Source organism: Jaculus jaculus, chromosome 18, assembly GCF_020740685.1.
Source record: "Jaculus jaculus isolate mJacJac1 chromosome 18, mJacJac1.mat.Y.cur, whole genome shotgun sequence".
Classification (NCBI taxonomy): Eukaryota; Metazoa; Chordata; class Mammalia; order Rodentia; family Dipodidae; genus Jaculus; species Jaculus jaculus.
Genome location: NC_059119.1, coordinates 8,915,716 through 8,942,963, shown reverse-complemented (window position 1 = coordinate 8,942,963; position 27,248 = coordinate 8,915,716). Strand labels below are relative to the sequence as shown.

Sequence of the window (27,248 nt, the reverse complement as noted above, 5' to 3'; positions counted from 1 at the left end):
AATGGAGGTTACATAGAATAGTTCTGATCAAGTCGTCATATATATGTATATATATTTAAGATAAAATGTTATAGACTTTATTTAATTAGAATTGAATTTATATTTTTCATTTATTAGTCTTATAAAAATTAACTCTGCCAGGGGGGTGACTCAGTGAATCAATGCATGTCAGGCAAGCATGAGAACATAAATTTGTATCTCCAGAACCCACATAAAAAGATAGGTGTTCTACCATGAGCATCAGTGACACCTAGGCTATGTATGGTGAGAAGGGAGGTGGAGATAAGAGAATCAACCAGAAACCCATAGGCCATCTAGCTCTGTGTTCATGACAAGAAACAAAGGAGACCCTGACTTTAAGCAAGGTGCAAGGCGAAGACTGACACTTGAAATTCTCTTTTTATCTACACACACACCCACACACACCTTTGTCACATGCACACCCAGGCACACACATGAACACAAACACATACTCCCCACATAAAACTCTAATATTAATACAAAATGTGTTTGGGATGATCCCCCTGCTATGTTAGCCATTGAAATGACTTGTAGTCAATATGAGGACAAGAAAATGTGCAGACAGGAAAGGATATTTAGTTTTCAAAGAAAAAAGGAGGGATAGAGAATATGTGTGTTCATATATATACATTATATATGTATGTATGTATATATATATGTGTGTTCATATATATATTATATATGTATATATATATATGTATATATATATATATATATAATGTGTGTGTTTTTGTGAAAGATAATATCTACATGGGGTAATTTTATGCATATTGAAGTTGGAAATCAATCAGTATACATACAATTTGGCTGAAACACATGGCTAAAATATACATATTTTAAGTTTACACAAATAACACTCAGATATATAGATAAGGATTTGTTTTCAACTTTATTGCAAATTGATATTGTGCATTTTGAAGTAGTCTGCTAAGTTTCACCAGCTGTAAGTGAGGTTTGGAAGGAGGGATGGGGACACAGAAACTATTGCCCTTTTCAAATTCACAAATGTGCTAATTATGTGTCAGATAGGAAAGTTGAGGCATTGTGACCTTCAAGCTAAAAAGACCTTTTCAAGTCAGCTACTTTCATGTACATTAATAAAGAGAACAATGGCCTTCCACAGCTAAGTAATGTATGGTTTGTATTTTGTCTTATGTAAATGCTGAGTGAGGAGTTATTTCACTGTTAGCATAATAAAAGTAAAGGCATGTGAAAGTAAAGGCCATAAATCCATTTGAAAATCTTTATATCGTGGTCATAAAACAGTGATATAAACATATGTTTGCCATCCATTTGGGCTACATGCACCTAATATGTAGTTTGCAACTGAATTATCTTGTAACAGTAAAGACTGCAATTGATTAAAGTATATAATAAGCAAAAGACAATTGGGCTGGTTAAAATTGTTCATGACCAAAATATGCCAGCCCCAGGTTCAATCCCCAAGCCACTTATGTAAGCTGGAAACACTAAATGACATCAGAATCTCATGTGTGATTGCAGTGGCAAGAGACATTGACAGGCTCACCAAACCCTACATATGTAAATACTAAAATAAAAATTTTTAATAGACAGTAAAAAAGTTACAAAAATTTATTTTTCAAAATATTTTAAAAGTATTTATAACTAGTTAGAAATAAAGGTGATGAAAGATTTTGTGGATCAGAGTAAAACATTTCTGCTCTTCACAAACCCTCACTATTTCATAGCAAGAAGAATATTGAACAGTGTGCTGATCAAGAAAAGTAAGAAAGGATCCCATACTCCTCATGGCTCTTTCATGGAATAAGCAATTTGTAAATATTGGGCTTGGGCACTGGACATTATCATAATTACTTAAGAGAACACCAGTTTCAGTGTATCAGAGTATAAGCTTCCAGAGCAATAAGATGAACTAGATTTGGGTGTCACTGAGGTTTGAATCAGATTTGCTGCCAAGCATGTCAGATAGTGCCCATTACGTTGCAGAAGAAATTCACAAACAGGAAATAATATTTAATTATCTTGTATTTGTCCATCTTGGAAGCATATTTGATGTTGAATAAAACATGATACAGCCATGCTTAATGCAACTTAAGTATGCATAATAGACCTCAGGGAAATAATAAACCAATTACAAATCTAAAATAAACCACAATCATATGAGATTCCAAGAACCTATTACCATTTGATCCCAGTCTCTCAAGAGCTTAGCATGGGTTAGATGTTTATGCACAAAGACTGTGTAAGGTTTACTGATTGATTCACCAGTACTCCTTTTTTATTTTGTACCATTCTGTAAAGACATTTTGAGTTATTTTAATCAATTCTTTGAAATATTTCATGAAATAGATATCAGTGGCATTTATAACAATGCTAATTGCCTTTGAATTTTTGATGAATGTGTGCACAATCGTAGTTTTGTAGAATAACAATGGATGTTGTATTTCTTTGATGATCTGGAATAATTTCCTTGTGTGGAATTTTATTACAGGTAGCAAACCTTGCTTGCTCAATGTCCACAAATGAAGATGGAGTTAAAATAGTCAGAACTGCAGCCAATCACCTCGAAACCTTGTGCCCACAGGTAGGATGCCTGAGTTATTGACTCTTTTCTGTAAAATTATGTGCAGTATTTCATAATTTATACCTGCTGAGAGAATATGGAGAACTGAGTTTTCTGGTCATGGTTTATCCTTTACTACGGAGGCAGCTTCTGTAGCTACTTTATTTAGATAAATCTGTGATGTGTGATGTTAGTCTAAGCCAGAAATCTTCCACAGGTGTGAGAAAATGCATAATAATCCCTAATCATGGACACATTCCATCCCAGTAATTAGCATGGAGTATAGTCTTGCTAAATTTCATAAGTAGTCTTACAAATTTCCTTTCCTGAAATACTTCTGGGAGTGGGATTGGTAAGTCCTCAGATCTTAAAATGCAAAAGGATCTTCTTTAGTTAAAGCATTTTTATAGTTGAAAATATTGGGCACTAGAGAAATTAGATGATATATAGGTGCTTACTATAAACCACTCTTTTTTTTAAAAGGCAAAAAACAAAAAGAAACTTGAAAATAATTTTAATAAAGTCATTGAAAACATCCATACCAGTTTTACTACTTTTAAAAGATATCACCTCTATCTTTGGATACATTTTGTTGCTTTAGAATATTTGATAGTGGAGCATAGTCCTGTCATGCTAGAAGCTGAAGCAGGAGGGTTGGAAGGTTAAGGCCAGCCTGATCCATAAGGCAAGACTTGGTCTCAGAAACCTCAAACCAAATAAAGACCAAACACTTAATACTAGTGTTAATCCCAGCACTTGGGAGGCAGAGGTAGGAGGATCAACATGAGTTCAAGGCCACCCTGAGACTACATAGTGAAATCCAGGTCAGCCTGGGCTAGAGTAAGACCCTACTTTGAAAAACAAACAAACAAACAAACAACAACAACAAAAAGATAAGAGCAAGAAAGTCCTTTATCTCATGAGGCTTCAGAGGAAAACAAGGAAACTGCATAGAGATAATTCATGTGACAACCTTGCAAAGAAACTGGATACGTTCTTCCCAGTATCCTGATATCTTGACCAAGGCTGAATCTAAAAGTAATCGATTAATGTTTTTGACAGAGAAAATTTCAATGCAGAAAACCATTGAGTCTGTATCATGGCTTCTTTTAGCTGCCCTACCTACTTGTCCCTCATTCTTCACAGGTCTAGTTGGTAACATAGTCATTGCCTTAATAATATATTATAATGTATTACTTATATATTATAATATATTCTTGATAAGTGTTAAAAAACAAGAAATGTGTATTACTTTTAGTTATAGTATCATGATGAAAATCTTTAAAATGATGGTCAATGCATACATGGTAATCAAAGATAAGACATGTTTGTGGGCAGCAGTCATCTGTTTTTTGCCCATTAATTTCATGTTCTACTAGTGATTTGAATTAAATTATTGATTTGTTATTTTGTGTTTGTTTGTTTGAGACAAGGTGGACTGTCCTGGAACTTGCTGTGTAGAACTGTTTGGTCTTGGACTTGAAACTGTATATGTCCTTATAGGGATGCTATCACCAACCTGGATTAATTTTCAGTTAGACATGATAAAAAAGGAAATATATTAGCTTAACGAATCCATTCACAAAGAATCTTCTTGTATGTAGATGAATTTTTACTGTGGATTATAACAATTATAAATATTAAACCATATGCCATGAGTACTCTAAATCAAACTGACAACAGGGAATGGGCGAGGCATGGATTAGGAAAAGCATTCACTCTCCCAAGAACTTAGAATCAATGATTTATCACATTTGTCAAGAAAACTAATACAATTTAATATGTCTTAATCAAAGAATAATTTGTAATTCTAACCATCTCTGGACTTTATATTCACTTCTAAAATCGCATATAGTATATTATTCTTAAATGTCTGGAGTTACTGTTTGGTATGGCTCCAATTTGTGTATGTGTTTGTAAGTTGTACTTTGACGCTGTCTATTAAAATCACCATCTACAGACATTCAGGTTATAGATACAGATATGCAAGTAATTATGATTAAAATTTTTGCACCAAATAATATATAATGGTAAAAATAAGAGTTAACCAAAAAGTCTTTCAACAAACAATGCTTAAAATGATTTAAAGAGTAAACCAACTTTTCTGATCTTTTCATTTTCACTTTGCTTGGATATATCCCATCCAAAAGACACAATTATTAAAAAGTAATTCCAGATTAACTTTTAAAAAACATTTTATTTATTTATTTATTTGTAAGCAAAGAAAGATATAGAGAAGAGAGACGGACAGAGAGAATGGGTGTGCCAAGGCCTCTAGGCACTGCAAATGAACTCCAGATGCATGTACCACTTTGCACATCTGGCTTTATGTGGGTACTGGGAAATAAAACTCAGATCATTAGGATTTTCAGGCAAGTGGATTAACCATTGAGCAATCCATCTCTCCAGCCCCATATTCATTCTTGAGTGAGTGAAGTGAACTCTGGGACAGGAGGAGCTGAAAAGGTGGCATTTGTTTCCTATTTAGTCGTTCTCATTGAATTCTTCTTGTTCCCACTGTGCTTACATTACTATGACAGTGATGCTTTATAAGTTGCAGGTGGTGTACTTTGGAAAAGAATTGTCACTTGTAACATATTTAGCAGACAGTATCTGAGACAATGACAGGACTTGAAATAATTTTGTACAAATCCATCACAGAAGTAACAGAGAATTTTTAGCCATGGAAACATGACCGTTGTAGAAACATAATCACTGTCATCCAATCTTAAAAGGACTATGGTGTGCAGGACTGCTTCTACCAGGCCCTGGAGGCACCACTGCAACCTGTGAGCAGAGTCTAGAAGGAGGCAGGTTTCCTTTCAATAAAGAGATAGAATTGTGCCAGTGTGGTGGCACACACCTTTAATCCCAGCTCTCAAGGAGGCAGAGGTAGGATTACCATGAGTTTAAAGCCATTCTGGGACTACACAGTGAATTCCAGGTCAGCCTGGGCTAGAGTGAAATCCTACCTCAGAAAAACAAAAACAAAAAACAAAAAAAAAGAGAGAGAATTGTAACAGAGGCATTCTGTCTGAAGTTGAACTTAAAATTAATTATCTGGAACTTCTCAATGTTGTAGAAATTTTTCATGAGGTGGCTAAGTACTGAAAGTAATTGCACAAAGGGTTCCAGCCTTGAAACCTTTGAATTTCTGATATCTTCTAATGTGTCTGCCTTTCATATAGTGGACAGAAATGTGATCTGAATTAAAGGATTGCTGGAGTGCTAGAATTATTTGGACTTAATGGGAGTATGAAGGTCTTTGTAGGGTTCAATACTTGTACCATTTTAGCAAGTAATTGAAGGGGGTAATTATTAAAGGTCAACATTTTATATTTGCATATGGCACAAACCTGAGGATAATAGCATTCAGTGTTCTAAAATATGTCCTTAATTTGGATTAGCTTTAAAAGCTGGAATTCAATATACAGAAATATGAATTTTGCTTAAGAACATTCCATTTCACAAGTGGGTAGGAAGAACATTGCTTATCAAGGACATCTATAGCATTCAAAGTTGAAAAGGCCATTCGTTATCTTGTTTTGTGAATTCTAAATATGAATCTATTAAAACAGTTCCATGGTCTTTAGTGAAATTAGGTCAGTGTAGATTTTCTTTCCCTACAAAGTAAAATTCAGTCAGTGTCTTATTCTGATTTTATGTAATTTTACCTCTTTATAAGTCATCACACACTTGATTTGTGCAACACAGAAAGTACATAATAGCCTCTAGAACTTTCACTAGTTTTTGAAGAAAATTCCTTTTTCAGTTCTTCCGCTTGCCCCTCCTCTGCATCCTTATCCTTTTATGAGAAATTTGTCGTGGTTAAGGAGATGACTCAGGAAAAGCACTTGCCATGCAAGCATGTCAACCTGAATTCAGACCCCGGAGCACTCACAGAAACACCGAGTTGGCATGGCAACCTATCTGTCCTTCCTGTGTTCAAAAGGCAGGTGCAGGGAGTCCTGGGGCAAGCTTGAAGCGAGAGGCCCGACCGCGGTAAATACGGTAGAAGATGATCAAAGAAGACACCCAACACCAAACTCCAGCTTCTACACACACGTGTGCCCATGTACACACCACCAATGCATACACATGTAAACAAATCAAGAATTTAATAGGCTTAAAAATCCAGATAAAGAAAGGTTGGGTGGCTCACTTATGTTGGCAGCACACAAATTATTTTATACCTTTAGAAACAATATGATGCTTAACTTGCACAGTGAAAGCAATTTTGCCGTGGGCTAGGTGCTGCGTTGTTTGGTCTTACATTGTCATTCTGGGCTTTGAGAACTGTGGTTTGTGGGATTGGTAGAAAAGAGAATGAGTTGTTTTAGGCCATGGTGAGATAAGTTTCATTTCTTCACTGGAAGTGCTTAATCAAATGTCAATAGATTGTACCTGGTCAGAGATATTGGCCAAAATTTTTTCCTTATTGGGAGCTTGAGTTATCAGATGTCCTAGCTACTTGTTCCATCGGTAAGACTTTCTAATTTACATAAGACTGGTATCCTGGAATACTTTCCCTGCACTCTATAAATATTCAGCTAGGCACATTATTACACATGCATATTTTTTTCAAATTAAATATACCTTTCAAACCTTTGTTTACTGTAAATGAATGTATAGTAGAGCTTTGATACCTCCCTTCCATCCATCCCTCTCATGATGATGACTGGTGACCCTGTAAACCTTAAACAGCTTTAAGAAGCACATGACGTGTGTTCAGTGATATGATTGGGCATGAAGAGAGAATGTTTTACAAACTTTTTCTTGGGACTCTAAAACTACTTTCTGAAAGGGCTGTGAATTGAAGGGGGAATAGGGAAGATAAGTTTTCTCTTAACATAGAAGGCTGTGGAATATAAAAGAACAAAGAGCAATGTAATTGTGAGAGGGTTTTCATTGAAGATTGTGTATGCTCATGTGGAAAAACTAAGATCTACAACTGTAGGCAATTTTGTTCAGAGATATGCTCTGAGAAAAATGCCAGGCATATTGCATATTACTATGTACTTAGTGTGTATATCTTGAATTTAATTTCCACTCCTTTTTTTGAAGTCATAGAAACTTCACTTTTCTCTTTCTCTCACCCTTTCTTCCTTCCTTCCTTCCCTCCTTCCTTCTTTTTCCTTTCTTTCTTTCTCTATTTTTTCTTTCCTTCCTTCTTTCTTGTCTTCCTAGTCATGGTGATAAAAAGCCCCAATGAGGGCTGGAGAGATGGCTTAGCGGTTAAGCGCTTGCCTGTGAAGCCTAAGGACCCCGGTTCAAGGCTCGGTTCCCCAGGTCCCACGTTAGCCAGATGCACAAGGGGGCGCACGCGTCTGGAGTTCGTTTGCAGAGGCTGGAAGCCCTGGCGCGCCCATTCTCTCTCTCTCCCTCTATCTGCCTTTCTCTCTATGTCTGTTGCTCTCAAATAAATAAATAATAATAAAAAATTTAAAAAAAAAAAGCCCCAATGTGACACTTTGTTAGCTGAATACATGCCATGGGAGGTGACCAGCATTATCCACTGCTGCTCAGTCCAGATTGTTTATTATAACAACAGCTTGTTCTGATTAAGTTACTGCATATTATGTGACTTAGTGCACACTTCAGTAAGGACATTGGATGATATTAAATGAAAATTAGATGTTCTGACTCTATGTATGTTTATATTTTCATTAGAATCTATAATATGTGTGAATTGAAACGACTTAATTTTCTCTGCATTGTGCTTTAGGGGAGCAAATATGTTTTCTTTCCTCTTCTGTTGCTGATGATGAATGTTTTGCTAATAGCTAAGCTGTACAGGTTTCAAGCAGTTGATGTAAAATAACTGTATTTCTCAAGTTTCCCAGGGTGCACCAGTGAAAGCAATGCTGGGTCTTTGATAATTATGCCTGGTATGTTTTCTCTGCATAGAATGGAAAAAAAATACTCTGAGCTTTTGGAATTAGTCTTTCTATGCTGTAAGAAAGATAAAATGAGGTGATAATTAAATGGTTGATCATCAGTATTGACAAGGGTGATGCCTATGACAAGTTCCTTTTTTTTTTTTTCTTTTGTCAAGGTAGAGTCTCACTCTAGCTCAGTCTGGATCTGGAATTCACTATGTAGTCTCAGGGTGGTCTTGAACTCACACTGATCACCCCTACCTCTGCCTCCTGAGTGCTGGCATTAAAGGTGTGCACCACCAGACTGGTGACAAGTTCCTTCTTGATGGTGCAACATCATGATGGTATTTGTTTGGAGGGAACCTGAGTGTGGTTCTGGAGATGTTCGCTTTTGAAATCTAGACTTCAATGTGATTCTGTGCACTCACCACTCTGTATCCTGACCCAATTATACTGTCAGCCAGTCCCTTCTGCTGCCAATTATGAAGGGTCTCTACTCTCAACAGTTCTCACTGACTTCCTTCTTGGACATCCATATACTGGATTACACCAGGGGCAGGAAGTATGGATTCAAGGAATGCCAACTGGAGCAGCTCAGAAGAATTAGTTTCAGTATCCAAGTTCAACTAGAAGGAAGATCTAACACAGTCTGTCCTGGAAGAAGAAACAGAAGTTCTGTCCAGGAAATTCAAGTGGGGGAAATTTTGACAGTGACTTAAAAGGAAATATCCAATACTGTAGTTTAACATTCAGGCCAAGGCAAGGATTTTAGAATTCCTCACACATCAGGATATACCCCCTGTTTGTATTGTAATATTGTATGTGTACAAATATTAATAGCATGGATTATATTAATGTGCCTACATAAATATTTTAGCCATCCTGACAATGCTCTTGTACGAAAATATAGAAGTTTTCTTATATTAAATTTAGAATAGAAAGGAAAATATATTAGGCAAAAAGTGATGATTTTGGAGAAATGGGTGGAAACAGTGTGGAAGTTAAAGCAGGATTCATACCAGAGGATTCAGGGAGGGTTCACAGAACAGGGCCATTCTCTGTAAGTCTTAAAGGATAAGTAAGAGTTATACTTTTGGGAAAATATAAAAACAAAATTTTATTCAGAGTAGATGGGAAATTTATAACTGAAATTGAAAGACATGAGTAATTGAATCTTCCTAAACCACATTATTTCATAACAGGGGAGCTTTTGACATTTTGGGTAGAACAATTCTTTGGTGTGTGAGATGGTCACAGTTGTGGAGTTTGACATGCTAAATAACTCACACTTACTACTAGATATATAAATGTAACTGCACATAGTCTAGTCTCTGTGAAAAACAAAAATGCCTCCACACATTCCCAGGTACCTTCTAGGACAGTGAAATGGCCAACTTGAGTACTATCAACTTGAGTAGACAAGGAGGAGGAGGGCTCCTATTGACAAGGGAGGACTTGAATTAGTAGATTTGGCTTAGCCACTACAGGTCTTGAGAGGCATTTCTATGCTATGCTTCACAGGAATTAACCCAAAATCTTCATATGAATCAAGTAGTCTAGTGGATAGGTGAGACCATTTCAGAAATTATTGAACAATATATGCAGAAACAAGGAATGGGTAAGGGATGCAGGCATAAGAATGTAAGACAGAAAGACATGATAAGTAGACTATACACATTATCCAGAAATATAAAACACTTAGAATTATGGTGATAAGCTGGGCGTGGTGGTGCATGCCTTTAATCCCAGTACTTGGGAGGCAGAGGTAGGAGGATCGCCGTGAGTTCGAGGCCACCCTGAGACTCCACAGTGAATTCCAGGTCAGCCTGGGCTAGAGTGAGACCCTACCTTGAAAAAACAACAACAACAAAAAAGAATGAGGGTGATGTTGGGAAAAAGGATGAATTTGAGGGTTTCAGCTTAGCATCTTTGAAGATAGTGGCTGTATTAGGAGAAATTGGAAATAAAATGGAGCAACGTTAGCGCAAAAAAATAACATTAACATCGAGCAGCAATTTATATATAGGCATGCACCACCAGAGCATCCAGGCTGAGATTATAGGAAACAGTGATATACGAACATAGGATGTTACTGATATATATGGTAGTCATTTATACATAGGTACTGGTTGGAACCATACATATGGGATAAAATTGATAAGTAATAAAAGGAAATACCAGGATCAAAACATAACCTTGAAAGAACTCCTGAAGGTGAGAAGCGAAAGACGCTCTGACAGAGCACTCGGCAGAGGAAGCAATGAAGTATGGCCTGTTGTAAGCCCAGAGCAGGAGCAGACCTTCAGCGTGGGCAGCACCACCAGGGTCTCCAGAGGGGCTCGGTGAGTTCCACTGAAGTCTTTTAAGAAGTCAGTAGTGATCTTAACCAGAGCAATTTCACTAGCATTGTAGGAAAAGAGGCAGGCCAGAGCTCTGTTCCTACATGTGTTCCCTCCAAGAACTGAAAAGGAAAAATAATCTGAGAAAAGAACAGCACTGTGAGGCTTCCCTTCACAAATTCTTACCATATATTTCTACCAAATCTTTCATTTCCTGCGAAGTTTTTATTCTTGCATTTATCTCCAGAAACAGTGTTGTACATTTTGAGGCTTAAAAGCAGTTCTTTCTGTGTTCTTGGAAGAGTCCTTCTATTCATTTGAACTCAAGTTCATGGGGCTAAAGCTCAACATGAAAGTGTTAATAAGTATGTATCCCTTAATTGTGAATGATTAATACTTATGTGTATATGAAATACACAGAAAAAATAAAGTTTCATAACTTATTTTTTTCTATACAATTCAGAAGAAAATTGCTAGTAGCCCTATAGTTTTTGTCAGTTATACTGTAAACTTGAAAGAAATGTCTATTAATGCAATGGTATTTGAGCAATAAAGTCTGACTGTTTCTCCCAAGAATTTTGTCCAGAAGATTAATATGAATAGTACTTGTGATCCTGTGTCTTGAAAATTTCTATAGCCTGTCAGGACAACTTCACTGACCAAAGAACCTTACATAAACCCAAGCTATCATTTATCCTTTTCCTTGAGCCATGACAAACATGGAAAATTACAGCCTGTAACTGAAAGATGTCTGGGCTCTATTATGTATTATAACTGACAATGTATTATAAACTGACAATGCCAGCGACCCCATGTATCCCAACAGAGACTCTTAGAGGGCTTTCTGCATTCTCATTAAAAGGAGAGTGTTGCAAGTCCATATCATGATGGACCAAAAGCTTAGCAATGACAGAAGACCCCGGGACTCTTGGAATATTAATTTATTGAGGCAATACTCTAGGAGAGACTATGTTCAAGGAGTAATGACACAGAGTTAAGAACAAGTGTGCTGGACGTGGGGCACATACTTATATACACGTACGAAGCTGAGGTAAAAGGGCCACGTGTTTAAGGTCTCTCTAAGCTACGTGGTGAGACCCTGCCCGAAGCATAAAGCAAAACAAAATTCAGAAGTGTATGAAATGTAAATCAAACACTTTATTTTCATTTTTTAATTGTGTTTCTGTTTTGGGGCTATCATCATGGATTATATTCTAGTAAAATCGAATGTTGGTTTATAGTCCATCACAAAGGGGAATGTGACAAGGAGAATTACAAGAAATTCAAGGAGATTTAACATTATCATTTGTGCTTATTATAGGCAGAAATGTGCAGGTTCAAATCAAGATAGAAAACAGAAGTACATGGGGACCCAGAAACTGTAAGATCAATCTCTGTAGAAAGAATGTATTGAGTCTAGGGAATTTGTAAAATCACACTGTTCTTTGTAGAAAACAACAAGGTAACCTGGTAAGATTTACCTTCCAAAAGTAAGAGACTAACTCTGCTTGACCAACTATTTCAAAAATGAAGTCACTGTATTTATACCAAAACAAAACCTCATTCTACCTAATGGATGACAAAATAAGTTGAATACCTCACAGAATAAATGTACTTTTTTCTGTTATCTTCCTCATTCAAATTGCATCCAAGCCGTAAGTTGTCTTCTGGCTGTGTTCATAAGATGTAGCTATTTTCTGTGCCCACTGAAGTTGAGATACCATCCCTCAAACATTTGAGATACAGCAAGCTCTGTACTAAGGTATTTTAGATCTCCAATATCAGACTTCTTGCATATTAAAGGACTCATTCTAGTATAAGGAGGGAAAGCTGCTATGCAGATTGCCCAAGGTCAAGGAACCACAAAACAGCTGATCTTTTAGAATTTCAAGTATTCTCCTTGGTATCAGAATTAATTGTATTTATTCATATTTTTCTAATTGTGAACACAGACATGTTTTCACTTTTTTCTTTATCATACAAAAGGTTATGAAAAAAAATCACCTAAGATCCTCAATTTTAACATTATATCTATAACACCTTTTGACTCTATTATATTTAGTAATGTTATTTCCTGATGTCATTCCTTGGCTTCTTTACAAACAATGAAAATATAATTTGACATTTATGAATCACTGTATCATTGAAGCAGGCCTTGCAGTTGCCTCAACTACTGCACATAGCCAGGCTTGATCTGGAACAGGTGGTGTGGTTCTGTACAATGATTCAGCAAATGTGGAGAACAGGTTACAATATAATTTTCAGTCTTCTAAAACTATTCACCACACCTTGTTTATTCCACAGGACCCCCATGTGGAGAAATTAGTAGATTCATGTTATTTATTATTTTATAATTTTTCTTCAAAGAATTAATATACATCAAAGTTTTTAATTAAATCAAAAGCATCATTTTCTAGACAGCATATAGTTACAAAATTGTATTTTTATAGAAAATAGAGAAATATTTCACACATTTGAACACATCTCTGGATGAAGTTAGAAACATCAAGTTGAGTTTAAAGATTGGATTATTGCCAACTATTATATTTTCTTAAAAGAGAGTTTTTCTTGCTAAAATTCCCTAAATAGGATTAATGGAAATATACTTAAAAATATTTTCTTTCCCACTGGATAGCCCAAGTTGGCCTTGAACTCCCAACAATCTCTGTGTCTTCCAAGTTTTGGTAATGTAAGCACACATCACCTCATTTAGTTCACACAACTTTTCAGGAATTTATTATCTTAAATACAAAACATACTTACTGAACATGGTGTCTCCTTATCAGCTGAATACAAAAATTAAAGCATGATGAAATGTGTGGATCAAGTTTCAGTTTCCTGCATGTGGTTATCCAGTTTGTCCAGCACGATTTGTTGAAGATGCTGTCTTTTTTCCAGCCTATATTGTTCGGGTCTTTGTTGAATATCAAGTAGATATAGTTGCTTGACCCAAAGTCCGGGTCCTCAAGTCTATTCCACTGGTCTATATTCCTGTTTTTATGCCAGTACCATGCTGTTTTTATTACTATGACTTTGTAATATAGCTTTAGATCAGGTGTGGTGATGCCACCAGAGGTATTTCTTTTGCTGAGGATATGTTTGGATATGTGAGGCCTTCTGCCTTTACATATGAAATTTGCAATCATTTTTTCTATCTCTGTGAAGAACGCTGTAGGGATTTCAAATCCAAATGGATCAAAGACCTCAATATAAGACCAGAAACTCGAATACTACTGGAAGAAAATTTAGGAAGTACTTTCCATGATATAGGAATGGAAAAAGACTTCCTGAACAAAACCCCAGTAGCTCATGATCTTAAACAGTCACTCAACCAATGGGATCACATGAAGCTGAAGAGTTTCTTTACAGACAAGCATACAATAAGCAAAGCCAATAGATTACCCACAGAATGGGAGAAAATATTTGTGGGTTATCCAACTGATAGAGGCCTAATCTCCAGAATCTGCAAAGAACTCAAAAATCTAAACAGTAAGAAGTCAAACACCCCACTCACAAAATGGGGCAAAGAGCTGAACAGGCAGTTCACAGAGGAAGAAATACAAATGGCAAACACACACTTAAGAAAATATTCATCATCTCTAATCAGAGAAATGCAAATTAAAACAATTATGAGATTCCACCTTACCCCAATAAGGATAGCAAACATCAAAAAATCAAATGAAAATAAATGCTGGCAAGGATGTGGAGAAGTAGGAACAGTCACCCACTGTTGGTGGGAATGTAGGATGGTGCAACCCCTTTGGAAAGCAACATGGAGACTCCTGAAAAAGCTGACTATAGAGATACCAACAGACCCAGTTATTCCCTTACTGGACATTTACCCTAAAACCTTCAAACCACAGGCCAGAGAGATTTGCTCAGCCATGTTTGTAGCAGCTCAGTTCTTAATAGCTAAGAGCTGGAATCAATCCAGATGTTCATCACTAGAAAAATGGATAACTAAGATGTGGTATATCTACCCAATGGAATTCTATACAGCAGTAAGAAAAAATGACACAAAGAAATTTGAGGAAAATTGGTTGAACCTGGGACAGATCATTCTCAGTGAACTTAGCCAATCACAGGAAAAAACAAACAAACAAAAAAAAAAACAATGCCACATAGTCTTACTCATCTACAGCACCTAACCTGAATCTACCCAAGGTACCTTGCATACCCAGCAAGCATCTCATGGAATAGACACTAGGATGGATGGGGAGGGAGGGGAGGGTATCAAAGGGGTGGGAAACACTAATCTAGACCCAAACCGCAATGGCACCATAAAATTCTACTTCCTAAAAGGCAGACCAAATGGCTGAACCTTCACCAGGCCCTTAGATGGAACACCTGACCCACAAGATACTGGAGAGGGTAGGATTTCACCAGGCCCTTACAGGAACCACCTGAACCACAAGACACTGGAGAGGGTAGGATCAAGTATAACCTAAATCTTCTACATCTTCCCTCCCTCCCTCTCCCTCTCTCTCTCATCTCTCTAACTCTTGATCTTAGTTATCTTTTTCCTCATTTTCTTAGTGGACACTGACCTGTAACTCCCAGTACCAGCATGGAGCTATCATACACAATGAGCTTTTGATCAGAGGAACCTACAAGGTTTCCTAAAAGAATGACAGATTTCTGTCAGAGTACTTGATGACCCACCAAAGGTTAGTGGTAAGACCCTATTGCTGAAGACTCCATACGCAGCTGACACGTAAAATGGAACAGCATGGCTGGAAGCCAGGAGAGAGTCAGTCCCCAGACAGTCAGCGTGTCTAGTGCCAGAAGGTGCTACATGGATGACAAGGAGAAATGACCAATATCTGTCCAACCAACTCATGGTCCAACCTATTTTGCAGCAAATAACCTGCTGTGATGCCCACACAAGTGCAATAGTGGCATACAACCATGGGGGGGAACCAACTGCTCTTGATTTGGCTACCCGATCCCCTCAGTGGTACAAGACCCATAGCTGGAGCTGGGAAACAAGTCAGAACCATATCCAAACATAAGCCCACTCTCCAATATCAAGCGACCATCAATCATGGGCTACAAGAGGGCCTACACCTATTAAATTTTCTGTAAAAAAGTAAGGGCTATCTCATTTGTCCTGGTGCTTACTCTCCGTTGGAGAATCTACTTCTCTTTTTCAGATAGATGCAAATTCTAAAGAGAGAGCCACCCCATCATACTTCAAAAGGGCCCCTGCTGAAACTAAAGAAAATTGGCGAAACAAACAAGGGTGCTGTTTTCCTGATGAACCAGATACCAGCACAAGGGGGAAGGAGACCAACACAGAGAAAAATCAACTCCTGTCAAATCAGAGAGCCAGAGCCTCAGAGGCCCCCAACACCTAATCACTGAAACAGACCAAAAATGAAACCAACATGGCTCAGGGAAATTTTGCGGAAGAGGGGGTGGAAAGAATGTTAGAGCCACATGTTGGGTCATGATATGCAGAGACATTTATCATACCAATAACTGTGGGCTAACTCCACAATGTACGACCCATATACCTCAACAAGGAGGGACCAATACGTCATGGATGAGCCTAATAATGGTACCAAACTACCTGTATTTGCTGAATACAAAACTAATAAAAAAATAAATTTAAAAAATTAAAGCAATGCATTTATATTATTATACAGGGAATCAGGAAATTTTACATTCTATTTCAGTAGCTATATGCATCCAGAGCTTGTGAACTTTATATCTTCTTTTTATTTGATTTTATTAGTTATTTATACCATTTAATTTTTATTTCTATTTATTTATTAGACAAAGGAGGGGAGAGGGAATGGGCATACCAGGCCCTCTGGCCTCTACAAACAAACTCCAGATGCATGCACCACTTTGTGCATCTGGCTTACATGGGACCTGGACAATCAAACCTAGGTCCTTAGGCTTTGCAGGTAAGTGTTTTAACCGCTAAGCCATTTCTCTAGCACTTAAACATTTTTTCTAATAAGGCAAGTTATTAACTACAAATGAATTATTCATTATGAGATAAATATTTTCCATAAACTTTAGCTGCATTTTTAAGTAGCACGTAGCTTCAAAGGAATGTGTACCTGCTCTGCCTCATGTAAGAGTGCTGGAATAATTACACATCTTCCTTTAGCATAGCAAATGTGGAGGCAAAATGACCACAGCTTCCAAGGCTCAAGGAGCATAGAGGTAGGAAGGAGACCAGAAAGATTGTCAGGGCCACAGGATAGAAGGCCTCCTGAGGCATTTTCCTTCCATACAGAGACTGACTGATGCATTGGTGACACCCCTGGGGACACCCGTAGTCCCGCTGAGGAAGACACTCCATAGAATGGGACCGGGGAAGAGCCGGGAAAAGAGAAGAGCACAATGGGAATATTACCAGCATGTGATTTGGTCATCCAGTAAAGCTCATGATTAATAAAATTTTAATAATTCAAGAGCCAGAGGACAGGTCGAGTGCTTTGGAAAGCTGTTTTTCAGATCCGAAGTCGCAGAAGCATGGCTGACCTCACCATGACTACCATTCCATACACAATGTCTTCACAATTTTGGGCCCATCAGCATTCTTTCATGGATATTGGAGGAGGGAAATACACAAAAAGAATGAAAGACATAAAAATAGAAGAAGAACTATTTGGAAATGAGAAAGGGTCCATTAGAAGGAGAACAGGGGAGGGTGAAAAAGAAGAAAATGGGAGGCTATTATGATCAAGATACTTCATGTATATTAATGAAAATTGAAAATAAAAAGTTAAATAATATTTTAAACTGATGACCAACTTAAAAAAACAAAACAAACAAAAAAAAAACTTTCTTCCACCAGTGATTCCTGAGCAGGTTTCTGTTTGTTTGTTTTACATGGTGCAGTACTGAATTTTTTTCTAAACATATGTATTTATTCCAGTGATGATTCAGAAGGCATTTAAATGATACTGCTGAAAGATGCAGGCAGAAAAGTTACTTTAACACGTGAACTGACTGTAAATATGAAAGACACTGGCAAACTGGGAAGTGCTTACTTTTGAATACCTTCAACTTCATATTTAAAAACAATTTTCTAAAATAGAGAAAAGTCAGAAGAAGAATAAGACAGAGGGGAAACAAATGAGAGAGAAAGATAGATAGATAGAGAGAGAGAGAGAGAGAGAGAGAGAGAAAGAGAGAGAGAGAGATCCTGTTATAGTGGAGTGTTTGATTGCTCTGGTTTTCCTTTTTCCTCTTGTTCAGCCACTCAAGAGTCCACCTCAGACTCAAAGGTACTTTTCTAGCAGTATTGTTTTATAGAAAGAAACATTTCATGGATAATCAAATAATAGAGAAGCCACATAAAAGAGAGAGTATGTGTCCTTCAGATGTGCCCCATATCAATCTGAAAGAAGGGGCTTGGAATAGAATAGTATAATTTGAGGGAGTCTTTAGCAGGAAAAAAAAGCTAGAAAAATAAGAACATCACAGCTCATGAGTACACAACTACCTCTTAGTATTCTTGGAAGAATTTGTCATTGTGCTCTTCAGTAACCCTGCATCTGTCTATGGCCTTGGAGAAGAATACCTATTAACCAATCTTCATTGGTAAGTTAATAAAGGTGGAACAGCCATCTTCCTGGAGAAGTATGAATATACTTCCAGTTGAATAAGTAACTTTCATGACTTGGGTTTCTTCTAGATGTTCCTATAAGTCATGAATTCTAATACAATCATTTGAAAACCATTCTGAACACAAGTGTAATGAGGTCAGTCATTACAGTCATTTGTAACTTAACTTGAAATAGAGATTTCATGGGCTGGAGAAATGGCTTAGCAATTAAGTGCTTGCCTGTGAAGCCTGAGGACTCCCGTTGGAGGCTCGATTCCCCAGGACCCGCGTTAGCCAGATGCACAAGGGAGCGCACACGTCTGGAGTTCGTTTGCAGTGGCTGGAGGCCCTGGCATGCCCATTCTCTCTCTTTCTCTCTGCCTCTTTCTCTGTCTGTTGCTCTCAAAGAAAGAAATAAAAAATAAATTAAAAAAATAGAGGTTTCATGACACACAATCACTAGAAAGATTTCACTGGAGGAACCTTTGTTTCTGTCTTCGTTTGTATTCATATAATTTTTCTATATTGGTATCTTTTAATTCCTTTCTCTTTTCGTGTCTATCCTAGGGTTATCATTAGACTACATAACATATTTTCTAGTTGTAACAGTATAATTTTGAATTTTGAAATATTTTGTTTTGATTACATTCAGAACTCTTATATTTTAGCACTTATCTTATACATTATGTTAATGAAATCACAGTTTATACCTTTAATAGACCATATTAACAAATAGAATTGTTGTTTTATTGCTTTTGCATTATAATTTCTGTATTGGTGTTAAAAGATTTGTGAGTCATCATTGGAGTCTTCTTTTTATTTTTAGAATATTCTACTGGTACTAGTGAGCTTCCTACTTGCATATATTTCCACGTTGCCGCTTAGCCACCTCTCAGATGCAAAATTCCCATGACCCATCTTGTATGGAAAGACCAGTTCTAATGAAGTCCCTTTTTCTTTGTCTGGGATGGTCTTTTCCTCTCCTTTATTTCTGGATAGGTTTGCCAGGTGAGGTGTCTTGATTGACAGGTTTTTAGTTTTTCCCCTTTCAGCACTTTTAATATGTTACTTTACTCTTTCCTTGTTTATAGGGTTTCTTCTGACATATCTGCTTATAAGCTAACTAGGTTCACCTTGTGTATGAGGAGATGCTTTTCTCTTGCTGCATTCAGAATTCGGTCCTTGATTTCTTGCAATGTGTTATAATGTATTGTGGTAATTTTCCCTCAGTCTATTTGATCTTCTGGGTTCAATAAAATTGAGAGTTCATTTCTCTACTACTATTGGGAAGTTAAAATTTATTCTTATTCTGTCTGGTTTTCTGATCCTTGTGGGATGATCATCCTGTATCTCCTGGCTTGCTTGATGGTACCCCATATGTCTCATAGGATTTCTTCATGATTTTACTTTCAAACTATCTGTTTTTTGTTATTCACTACCCTTCTACTTGAATAAACCTGCACTTGACATTTTCCATTGAATTCATTGTATTGTTTTGCCAGAATTTCTCATACTGTTTCACTATTCTTTGTGATGCATCTATTCTTGCAATGTTTTTGCCTGACTGTGGTGATGCCATATATCATCTAGATGCCTTGGCTCTCATACATGTGTTCCTGGCCATGTGAGATGTTAAAAAGAAGTATTCTTGTGGGAGTTTGGGGTCTGAATATCCCATTCTGCCATCTTGATGATATTTCTCAAGGAGAATAATTTTATATAACAAAAGACAGCATTTATCTAGCTCTCATGCATGCCCTCCAGAGCTGTACGTATTTTATATGGACTAGTTCGCTTAACTCTCAGGAAAGTTATTAGTATTTATTAATGTTGAAGATAAGGAAATGGACATCCAAAAGTGTTATACAATCTTATGTTAAAAAGAAAGGAAGCTGGGGGAGCAACGTGGCTTTCGGACCCGTGCTGTTTCCATCATACTGCATGCCACTCTATGGGAACAATCTTCCAGGACGCCTACTGTTAGACATTTTCCAGTATGGCACCTTTAGTCAGTAAATCTAAAATGGATTCTCAAATTTACTTTCCAGATAAGGCCTCTGTGCTGTGAACACTAATTCCCCTGGTTTCACATATTGAGACGAATAAGAACACAATTTGTTTTATTCTGTTATACTTCTAATGTGCTGCCCCTTTCTCTCTTAGACATTTTTAAGAAAAACTAATATATGTATGTCTGCATGCATATATGAACTAAATGTGTGTATATGGGCAAATGTGTGCTTGTGGAGGTCAGACCTCACTCTGATCGTCTCCCACCCTCCACGTGATAGTGTAGCAAGCTTTGATTCTCTTCTCTCTTCTTGACATTGTTGTAGACACACTGTGATCAAAGACACATGTGCTGCTTTGTGTCTGGCTGTGTGTGGGTGATGGGGTGGGTCAAACTCAGGGTGGCAGGCTTTCCAAGTAAGCACTTTTAACCACCCCTTGCCCGAGAATTTCTCTTTTTGCCTTTAATTGTTTTAATATTTTTATTCACTCATTTGCAAGCAGAGAGAGATAGAAAGAGGAAAGGCAGAGAGACAGAGAGCACAGGCCTGCCAGGCCCTCCAGACACTACAAATTAACTCCAGATGCATGCACCACCTGTGTATCTGGCTGTACATAGGCACTGGGAAATCGAACTCAGGTTATTAGGTTTTGTAGGCAAGCACCTTAACCACTATGCAATCTCTCCAACCCCTGGGAATTTCTTAAACGTTCTCTTGGCATTTATTTTCTTCTTCATTCATTATAGCCAGTGATGTCAGAAATTACATTGTTCACTCTGTTATTACTGGTATTTTAATTTAGCTCTTCACTATTCATTTATTACCAAATTATTACCATAGTCTATCTTCATATAGTTTCTCTTTTGCTGTGACAAAATACCTGACAAAAGAGTTTATTTTAACTTCCTGTTTGAGGGGATACAGTGAAGCACAGTGATCTACGCTTAAGTGCAGGAGCCTGAAAGATCTGGTCTGCAGTCAGGAAGAAGAAAGTAGTGAATGCTAGTTTTCAGTTCCTTCCTTTTATTTAGCCTTGGGCTGCACCCCATAGACTAGTATGTTCAAGGTTGGGGTAGGTCTTGCCATTTCAACAAACTTAATGTAGACCCCCCCACACACACACACATGTCTAGAGAACTGTTTCCTAAGGGATTGCAGATGCTGTTGGGTTGACAATGTTAAACATCACCCATCTCTGAGACAGTCCTGCCTGGCTTCTAAGCCTCCTTATTTATGCCTCCTTCTTCCCCTCTACCTTTAACGTTAGTTCATCCAATGGCTGCTGTTTTTCCAACATCAATTCTAGTCTTTGTTATGTGTTTTGAACCCCAGCAGCAGTTGGCTAGAGAGAATGGCTTAGCAGTTAAAGTTGTTTACTTGCAATGCCTGATATCCTGTGTTCAATTCCCATGTACCTACATAAAGAGAGATGCACAAATTGTGCATGTGTCTAGAGTTTATTTGCAATGGCAAGAAATCCTGGCATGCCTACCCCATCTCACCTTTTCTCTCTATGTAAATAATTTAAAAAATATCTCAGCAGTAATTAACCATGAATTTTCCAATCACACTAGCATAATCCATTCCCTCATCTTTTGAATTTACTGTATTTCTCTGTTAAAGCTTTTATTCATAACACTGAGGAGATCTGCCCTATTTTTATTGAGCTCTATCTCTCCTGGCTCTCTATAACTATGCCATAAATCCTGTATATTCCAGTCAAAGATGTGGTTTACTTAGATATTTGACTGAATCTCTATTTCTATAGTTTGTGGCCAAGATGGAAAATTAGAAGTTGAAAGTTAATGCCATGAAAAAAATCAGCAATTTAACACAAGCAATTTTAGTAAAATATAAATTTTATCCTGAAGGATCTTGTATCTTTATTTCTGGCCTTTTTGAACATTTGTAAGAAGAGAGAAGTTCTTGCACTGTATATATACATATATATACTGTTTCATATATATATATATATATATATATATATATATATATATATATATATATACTGTTTCCTAAATATTGTGATTAACATTTTCTCATTTGTATTTTATAGCATGTTTAAGAACATGTAATATTGTATGGGTCCATTGAAAATCCAGTTTATTTCTGGCCTTTTTGAACATTTGTAAGAAGAGAGAAGTTCTTGCACTGTATATATACATATATATACTGTTTCATATATATATATATATATATATATATATATATATATATATATATATATATACTGTTTCCTAAATATTGTGATTAACATTTTCTCATTTGTATTTTATAGCATGTTTAAGAACATGTAATATTGTATGGGTCCATTGAAAATCCAGTAGTGTGATTAGATTTGTAGTCAACATAAATTTAAGAGTGAAAGTGAAAGCTATATATGGCTGAGGCTTGAATCATCTGATCTTGCCAAGGTGGAAGAATGAGTCAGAAACCAACAAGGAACATTTAACAGCAATAGCAATAAAATTAATGTTCAAGCTAAATGAATCATTTCTATCAGTTCTTAAAACTGTCTTGCTATATAGTTTATGGGAGAGGTTAGGTAAAATTCCCAAATGTGAATATGAGCTAAATGGGCAACATAGGAAGTAACAAATTTAACATGGCCTTATAGAAATACTATCCAGATCAACAACCATTTTTCCTATATATTCTTATAATCCAATGTTTATTTGAAATGTTGCATTGTTTCTAGACATATTAATGCAGAGTTTGATACAATGTAGAGGATAAAGTTATAAAACCAAGAAGTTATCTTTATAATAGTTGACAAAAAGGAGAGAAAGGTTTATGAAAGACTGTCCTGACTGTATTGAACTTTGCCACATAGAATGGCTAGTGGAGTTGAGAGCTAAAGATGAAAAACTACTTGGATATTAAAGACAGTAGAAGTTGGGCGTGGTGGCCACACCTTTAACTTGAGAGACTTGAGTATAGAGAATCACTATGAACTCAAGGCCAGCCTAGGCTTTAGAGTGGGTTCTAGGTCAACATGGATTAGAGTGAGTCCCTCAGAAAAATAAATTCATATAAATAGGCAAATAAATAACATGAAGAGGGTATCTGATCAATGGGAAGGGATATTTTGTTGTAGTCTGAGTAACCCGACAGTAGAGTGAGTCACTGATGTAAGACAGACACTGCAGGGCTTGGTGGCCTACATTTCTTATCCCAGCATTGAGCAGGCAGAGCCGAGAAGGTTGTCACAAGTACCAGGTCAGCCTAGACTACAGTGACACCCTATCTCAAACAGCAAAGCACAACAAGTAAACAGAGGCAGTTTCTCACCACAGGACAAGACCATTCAGTAGCAATGTCCTTTACATTGCTACAGATGTGGGATTGTGTATCACTTTCAGTTTGCCTTCAGACAACTCTAATTCAAAATGTTTTCTTCTCCTTTCTTATGATGTGTAATTACACAGGTAGATTGTATTGAGTAGTCAAGACTCTTATTTCACTTTTCTTCCTTCCTATTACTGAGAATAGGGTCCAACAGGACTCTTCCCACTGAAAGTCCTCAAGGAGGAAGCTGTTTTATATCCCACACCACACCGTTCCCAACACAGAGCTGGATTGTTTTGTGGAATAAGCACTTGTTGATGGACCAGTACTTTTCTTGAGGGTGCTCTGTTTTGCAAGGACAGTGGTAAGCCAACTCTAGATCTTACAATGATACAGTTGATGTATTTTCTCCTGCTTTAGCAGTGATCATATTCCAGAAACCACTGTCAGCAAAATAGGACAGAAGTGTTACTGGACTTTTCTTAAAAGAAGGAGACAAGAAAATAATTCCCGTTTGAAATCATTCCCACTCAGTTAACTATGTTAGACATGGAGAACTAAACCCCTGTGTTTCTGGCTCCTACAAGCAACTTAAGTACTTTGGTATATTGTAAAGGTGCCACAAACAGCTTAAATACTTTGGTATATTGTAAAGGTGCCTTCTTTTACAGCTGCACGTGCATAGCCATTATCTCCTTTTCTACGACTCAAATGCATTGCCAGTGAATGGTATATCTTATGATCTTTATCATTCTAATTACAAATACTGTTTTCTCCTTTAATACCAAATTCCTATATTACTATAGCTCCAGTAGCTAGTTTTTACCTTGTCCTCATGTTACCCAGCTTTATTAAAATAAATGCTATAACATCAATAAATTTTATTCATTTCATTATATCAAATATAAGGTTGGCTTTCTGATTCTTTTTCTTCATTTCTATACACTTTTCTTATTCATGTTTTTATATATTTTAGCAAAATCATAATCAAGTTTATTTCTTATATCTTATATATTTATTTGGGGTAGAGAGACAAAGAGAGGCAGATAGAGAGATAATAGGCACACTGGGGCATCTAGCCATGGTAACTAATGAACTCCAGATGCATGCACCGCCTTGTGCATAGAGCTTTTTTTTACTACAGAATCACACTAAAGCCCTTAGGTTTTACAGGCAAGCACCTTAACTGCTGAGCCATCTTGGCAGCCCCCATTATTATTTTCTTAAATATAGCCCAGCATTTATGGTGATAATCTCAGGAGAAATGTATGACTGCACACACACCCACTTGCTTTATTCCCACAAAAATGTGTGGGATGGTCTTTCCTCTCTTCTGATAAGTACTTATGTTTTTCCTCAAGTGTTCTCATCTAAAGCCAAAATCAGTGGAAACAATGATGAATCACAGAATGTTAAGCCACCTGCTCTATAACATGTTAAATGGCTGCCATTATTTTTGGAAATATTATCATATCTCAACAAGTGTGTTAATTTGTAGTTAAAAGTACCAGTCCATCTCTTGACAATAATAACAAAGGAACTGCTGTTTTTTTTTTTACCAACTGTCTGGTTAAGCCCAGTCACATAAGGAGTCTCCTAACCCTCTGATTCTGATACAATCTGTAGAATGAGGACTGGAATGCTTTGCAACAAAAGAGACCATTATAATGAGGAAGATTCTACTCAGTGTCTCCCACTTCCATTCCACTTCATGTATTTAGGGCAGGGGCCCAAACCAACTGTCCCTTATCGTGCTTTTATATGAATTATCACAGTCTGAAAGGAAAAAAAAGTGAAAAAAAGTGAAAGGGAGGATTTCACTGGGAAGTGGGGAAGCTTCCAACCACAACCTTCCTGTCCTTTCCCTCTGTCCTTCCTCATTTCTGGTTGAGTGTGTTATAACCAAGGACACTTACAAATCTATGAGCTACTAATTGACTTCTTGCAGCCAGAAAGGAAATCAACTTCACAACCTATGAAACTGAGAAAGCAAAACAGAAATTGAGGCAAAATAAAAATAAAATACATTCTAAATAGCATTATTGAGATTAATACTCACTTAAAACAGTCACAATCACAGTATATATTTTTCAGCTCTGTGAGTTAACAAATTTATGTAGTTAACTTTTCTGTTGTATACAATCTGAGCATTGCATTTAATGGGGTTGGCTTCAGGCAACAGTATTGTTCACTTCCACTACCAGATTAAGCACAATTTCCATATCTTTGTGCTTTGTTGTCTTTGTAAGTCAACTCCCACTTTGTGTCTTGGATTACCCAGGATTCCATACCCATAATACCTGATATGCATAAACTCCCTCCTTTTTCATCCACCTCTGTTGGGATCTGCCTCTTTCTGGCATGGGTCTAATTTTGGATTGTGAAAAGAATAATGGGACAGCTAGATATGTGATGTAAGATCAATTCTCACTAGCTCATTTTCAAACTCTTGTGACATCTTATCTGCCCAGATAATGTGACTGTAACTTTAAAGTGCCTTTAGCCAACCTGGCCTCTTCTCAGAGAACAGAATAGAGACAGATTCATCTCTACCTGGATTACTGATGCAGTCTGGCTCTTTCCTTGACAAACAACTTTCAGAGAAACTCAGCCCAAGTGGAAGTTATAGATATAACTTGTGGTCTCTTAATATAATGACCAAAATACCTGGTTTCATTCAAAAATCATATTTTATATCAAGAACCAGAAAGATGTCAAGTTAAATTGAAAAAGATAACAAAATACATTATAATCATCAGACCATGATTTTCAAAGTAATAATTCTAATAAAACTCACTGCAGAAATAAAAGAAAGAATGTAGCAGCATAGAAATAACAGATGTAATAGCAAACCAAATAGAGATATGAGACCTGAAAATACAATAAATGAAATAATGAAAATCCCAAATGATGGACTCAACAGTGGAACTAAGGAGACAGAGCAGAGAATCTGTCAACTGGAAGATGGAGCAAATAAAAATTCCTTACTCCTGGGCTGGGGAATGGCTTACTGGTTAAGGTACTTGCCTGCAAAGATTATGGACCCAGATTAGATTTCCCAGAGCCCACCTAAGCCAAATGAACAAAGTGTTGCATATATCTGGAGTTCATTTGCAATGGCTAGAGATCCTAGCATGCCCATTCTCTCTCTCTTTAGGTGCAACTTTCTTTCATAAATAAATAAATGACAAATAAATAAATAAATAAAATTTCATTCTCCAAACAGTAGGCAGTTGATAGACTGAAGAATAGAATGTAGCATCACAGAGGAGATTATAATAAAATATATAACATTTGTATACCAGAGTTGTCAAGAGGAGATAAATGAAGGGCTTAAAAATTACTTGAAAGAACACAAATTGAAAATTTTCCCTTTAATTTCTGAATTCTCAGATGAAAGAAAACTGAAAGAATTTGTTTCCAGTAGACCTGTACTAAAAGAAAGACTGCCTTGGTTGAAATATTAACAATAGTAGTATTTACTGTCTGGATCAAAAAGGCCTTGGATTAAATAAATCAAAACAAAGCATAGTGACAAACAATAACTTTAATTTACAATGTTGTGCAGAAGTACAGACAATACTTTAGAAGTTTTGT

At 36.8% G+C, this 27,248-nt stretch overlaps 1 protein-coding gene across 1 annotated transcript in view; it reads left to right on the top strand.

The window, feature by feature from the left end:
* Ctnna3 (catenin alpha 3) overlaps window positions 1–27,248 on the top strand; it is a 1,402,587-nt gene that overhangs the window by 901,873 nt on the left and 473,466 nt on the right. Inside the window, exon 10 of the mRNA XM_045137244.1 lies at window positions 2,495–2,587. Coding sequence (XP_044993179.1) covers window positions 2,495–2,587 — 93 coding nt within the window. The remainder of the gene's footprint in view (window positions 1–2,494; window positions 2,588–27,248) is intronic.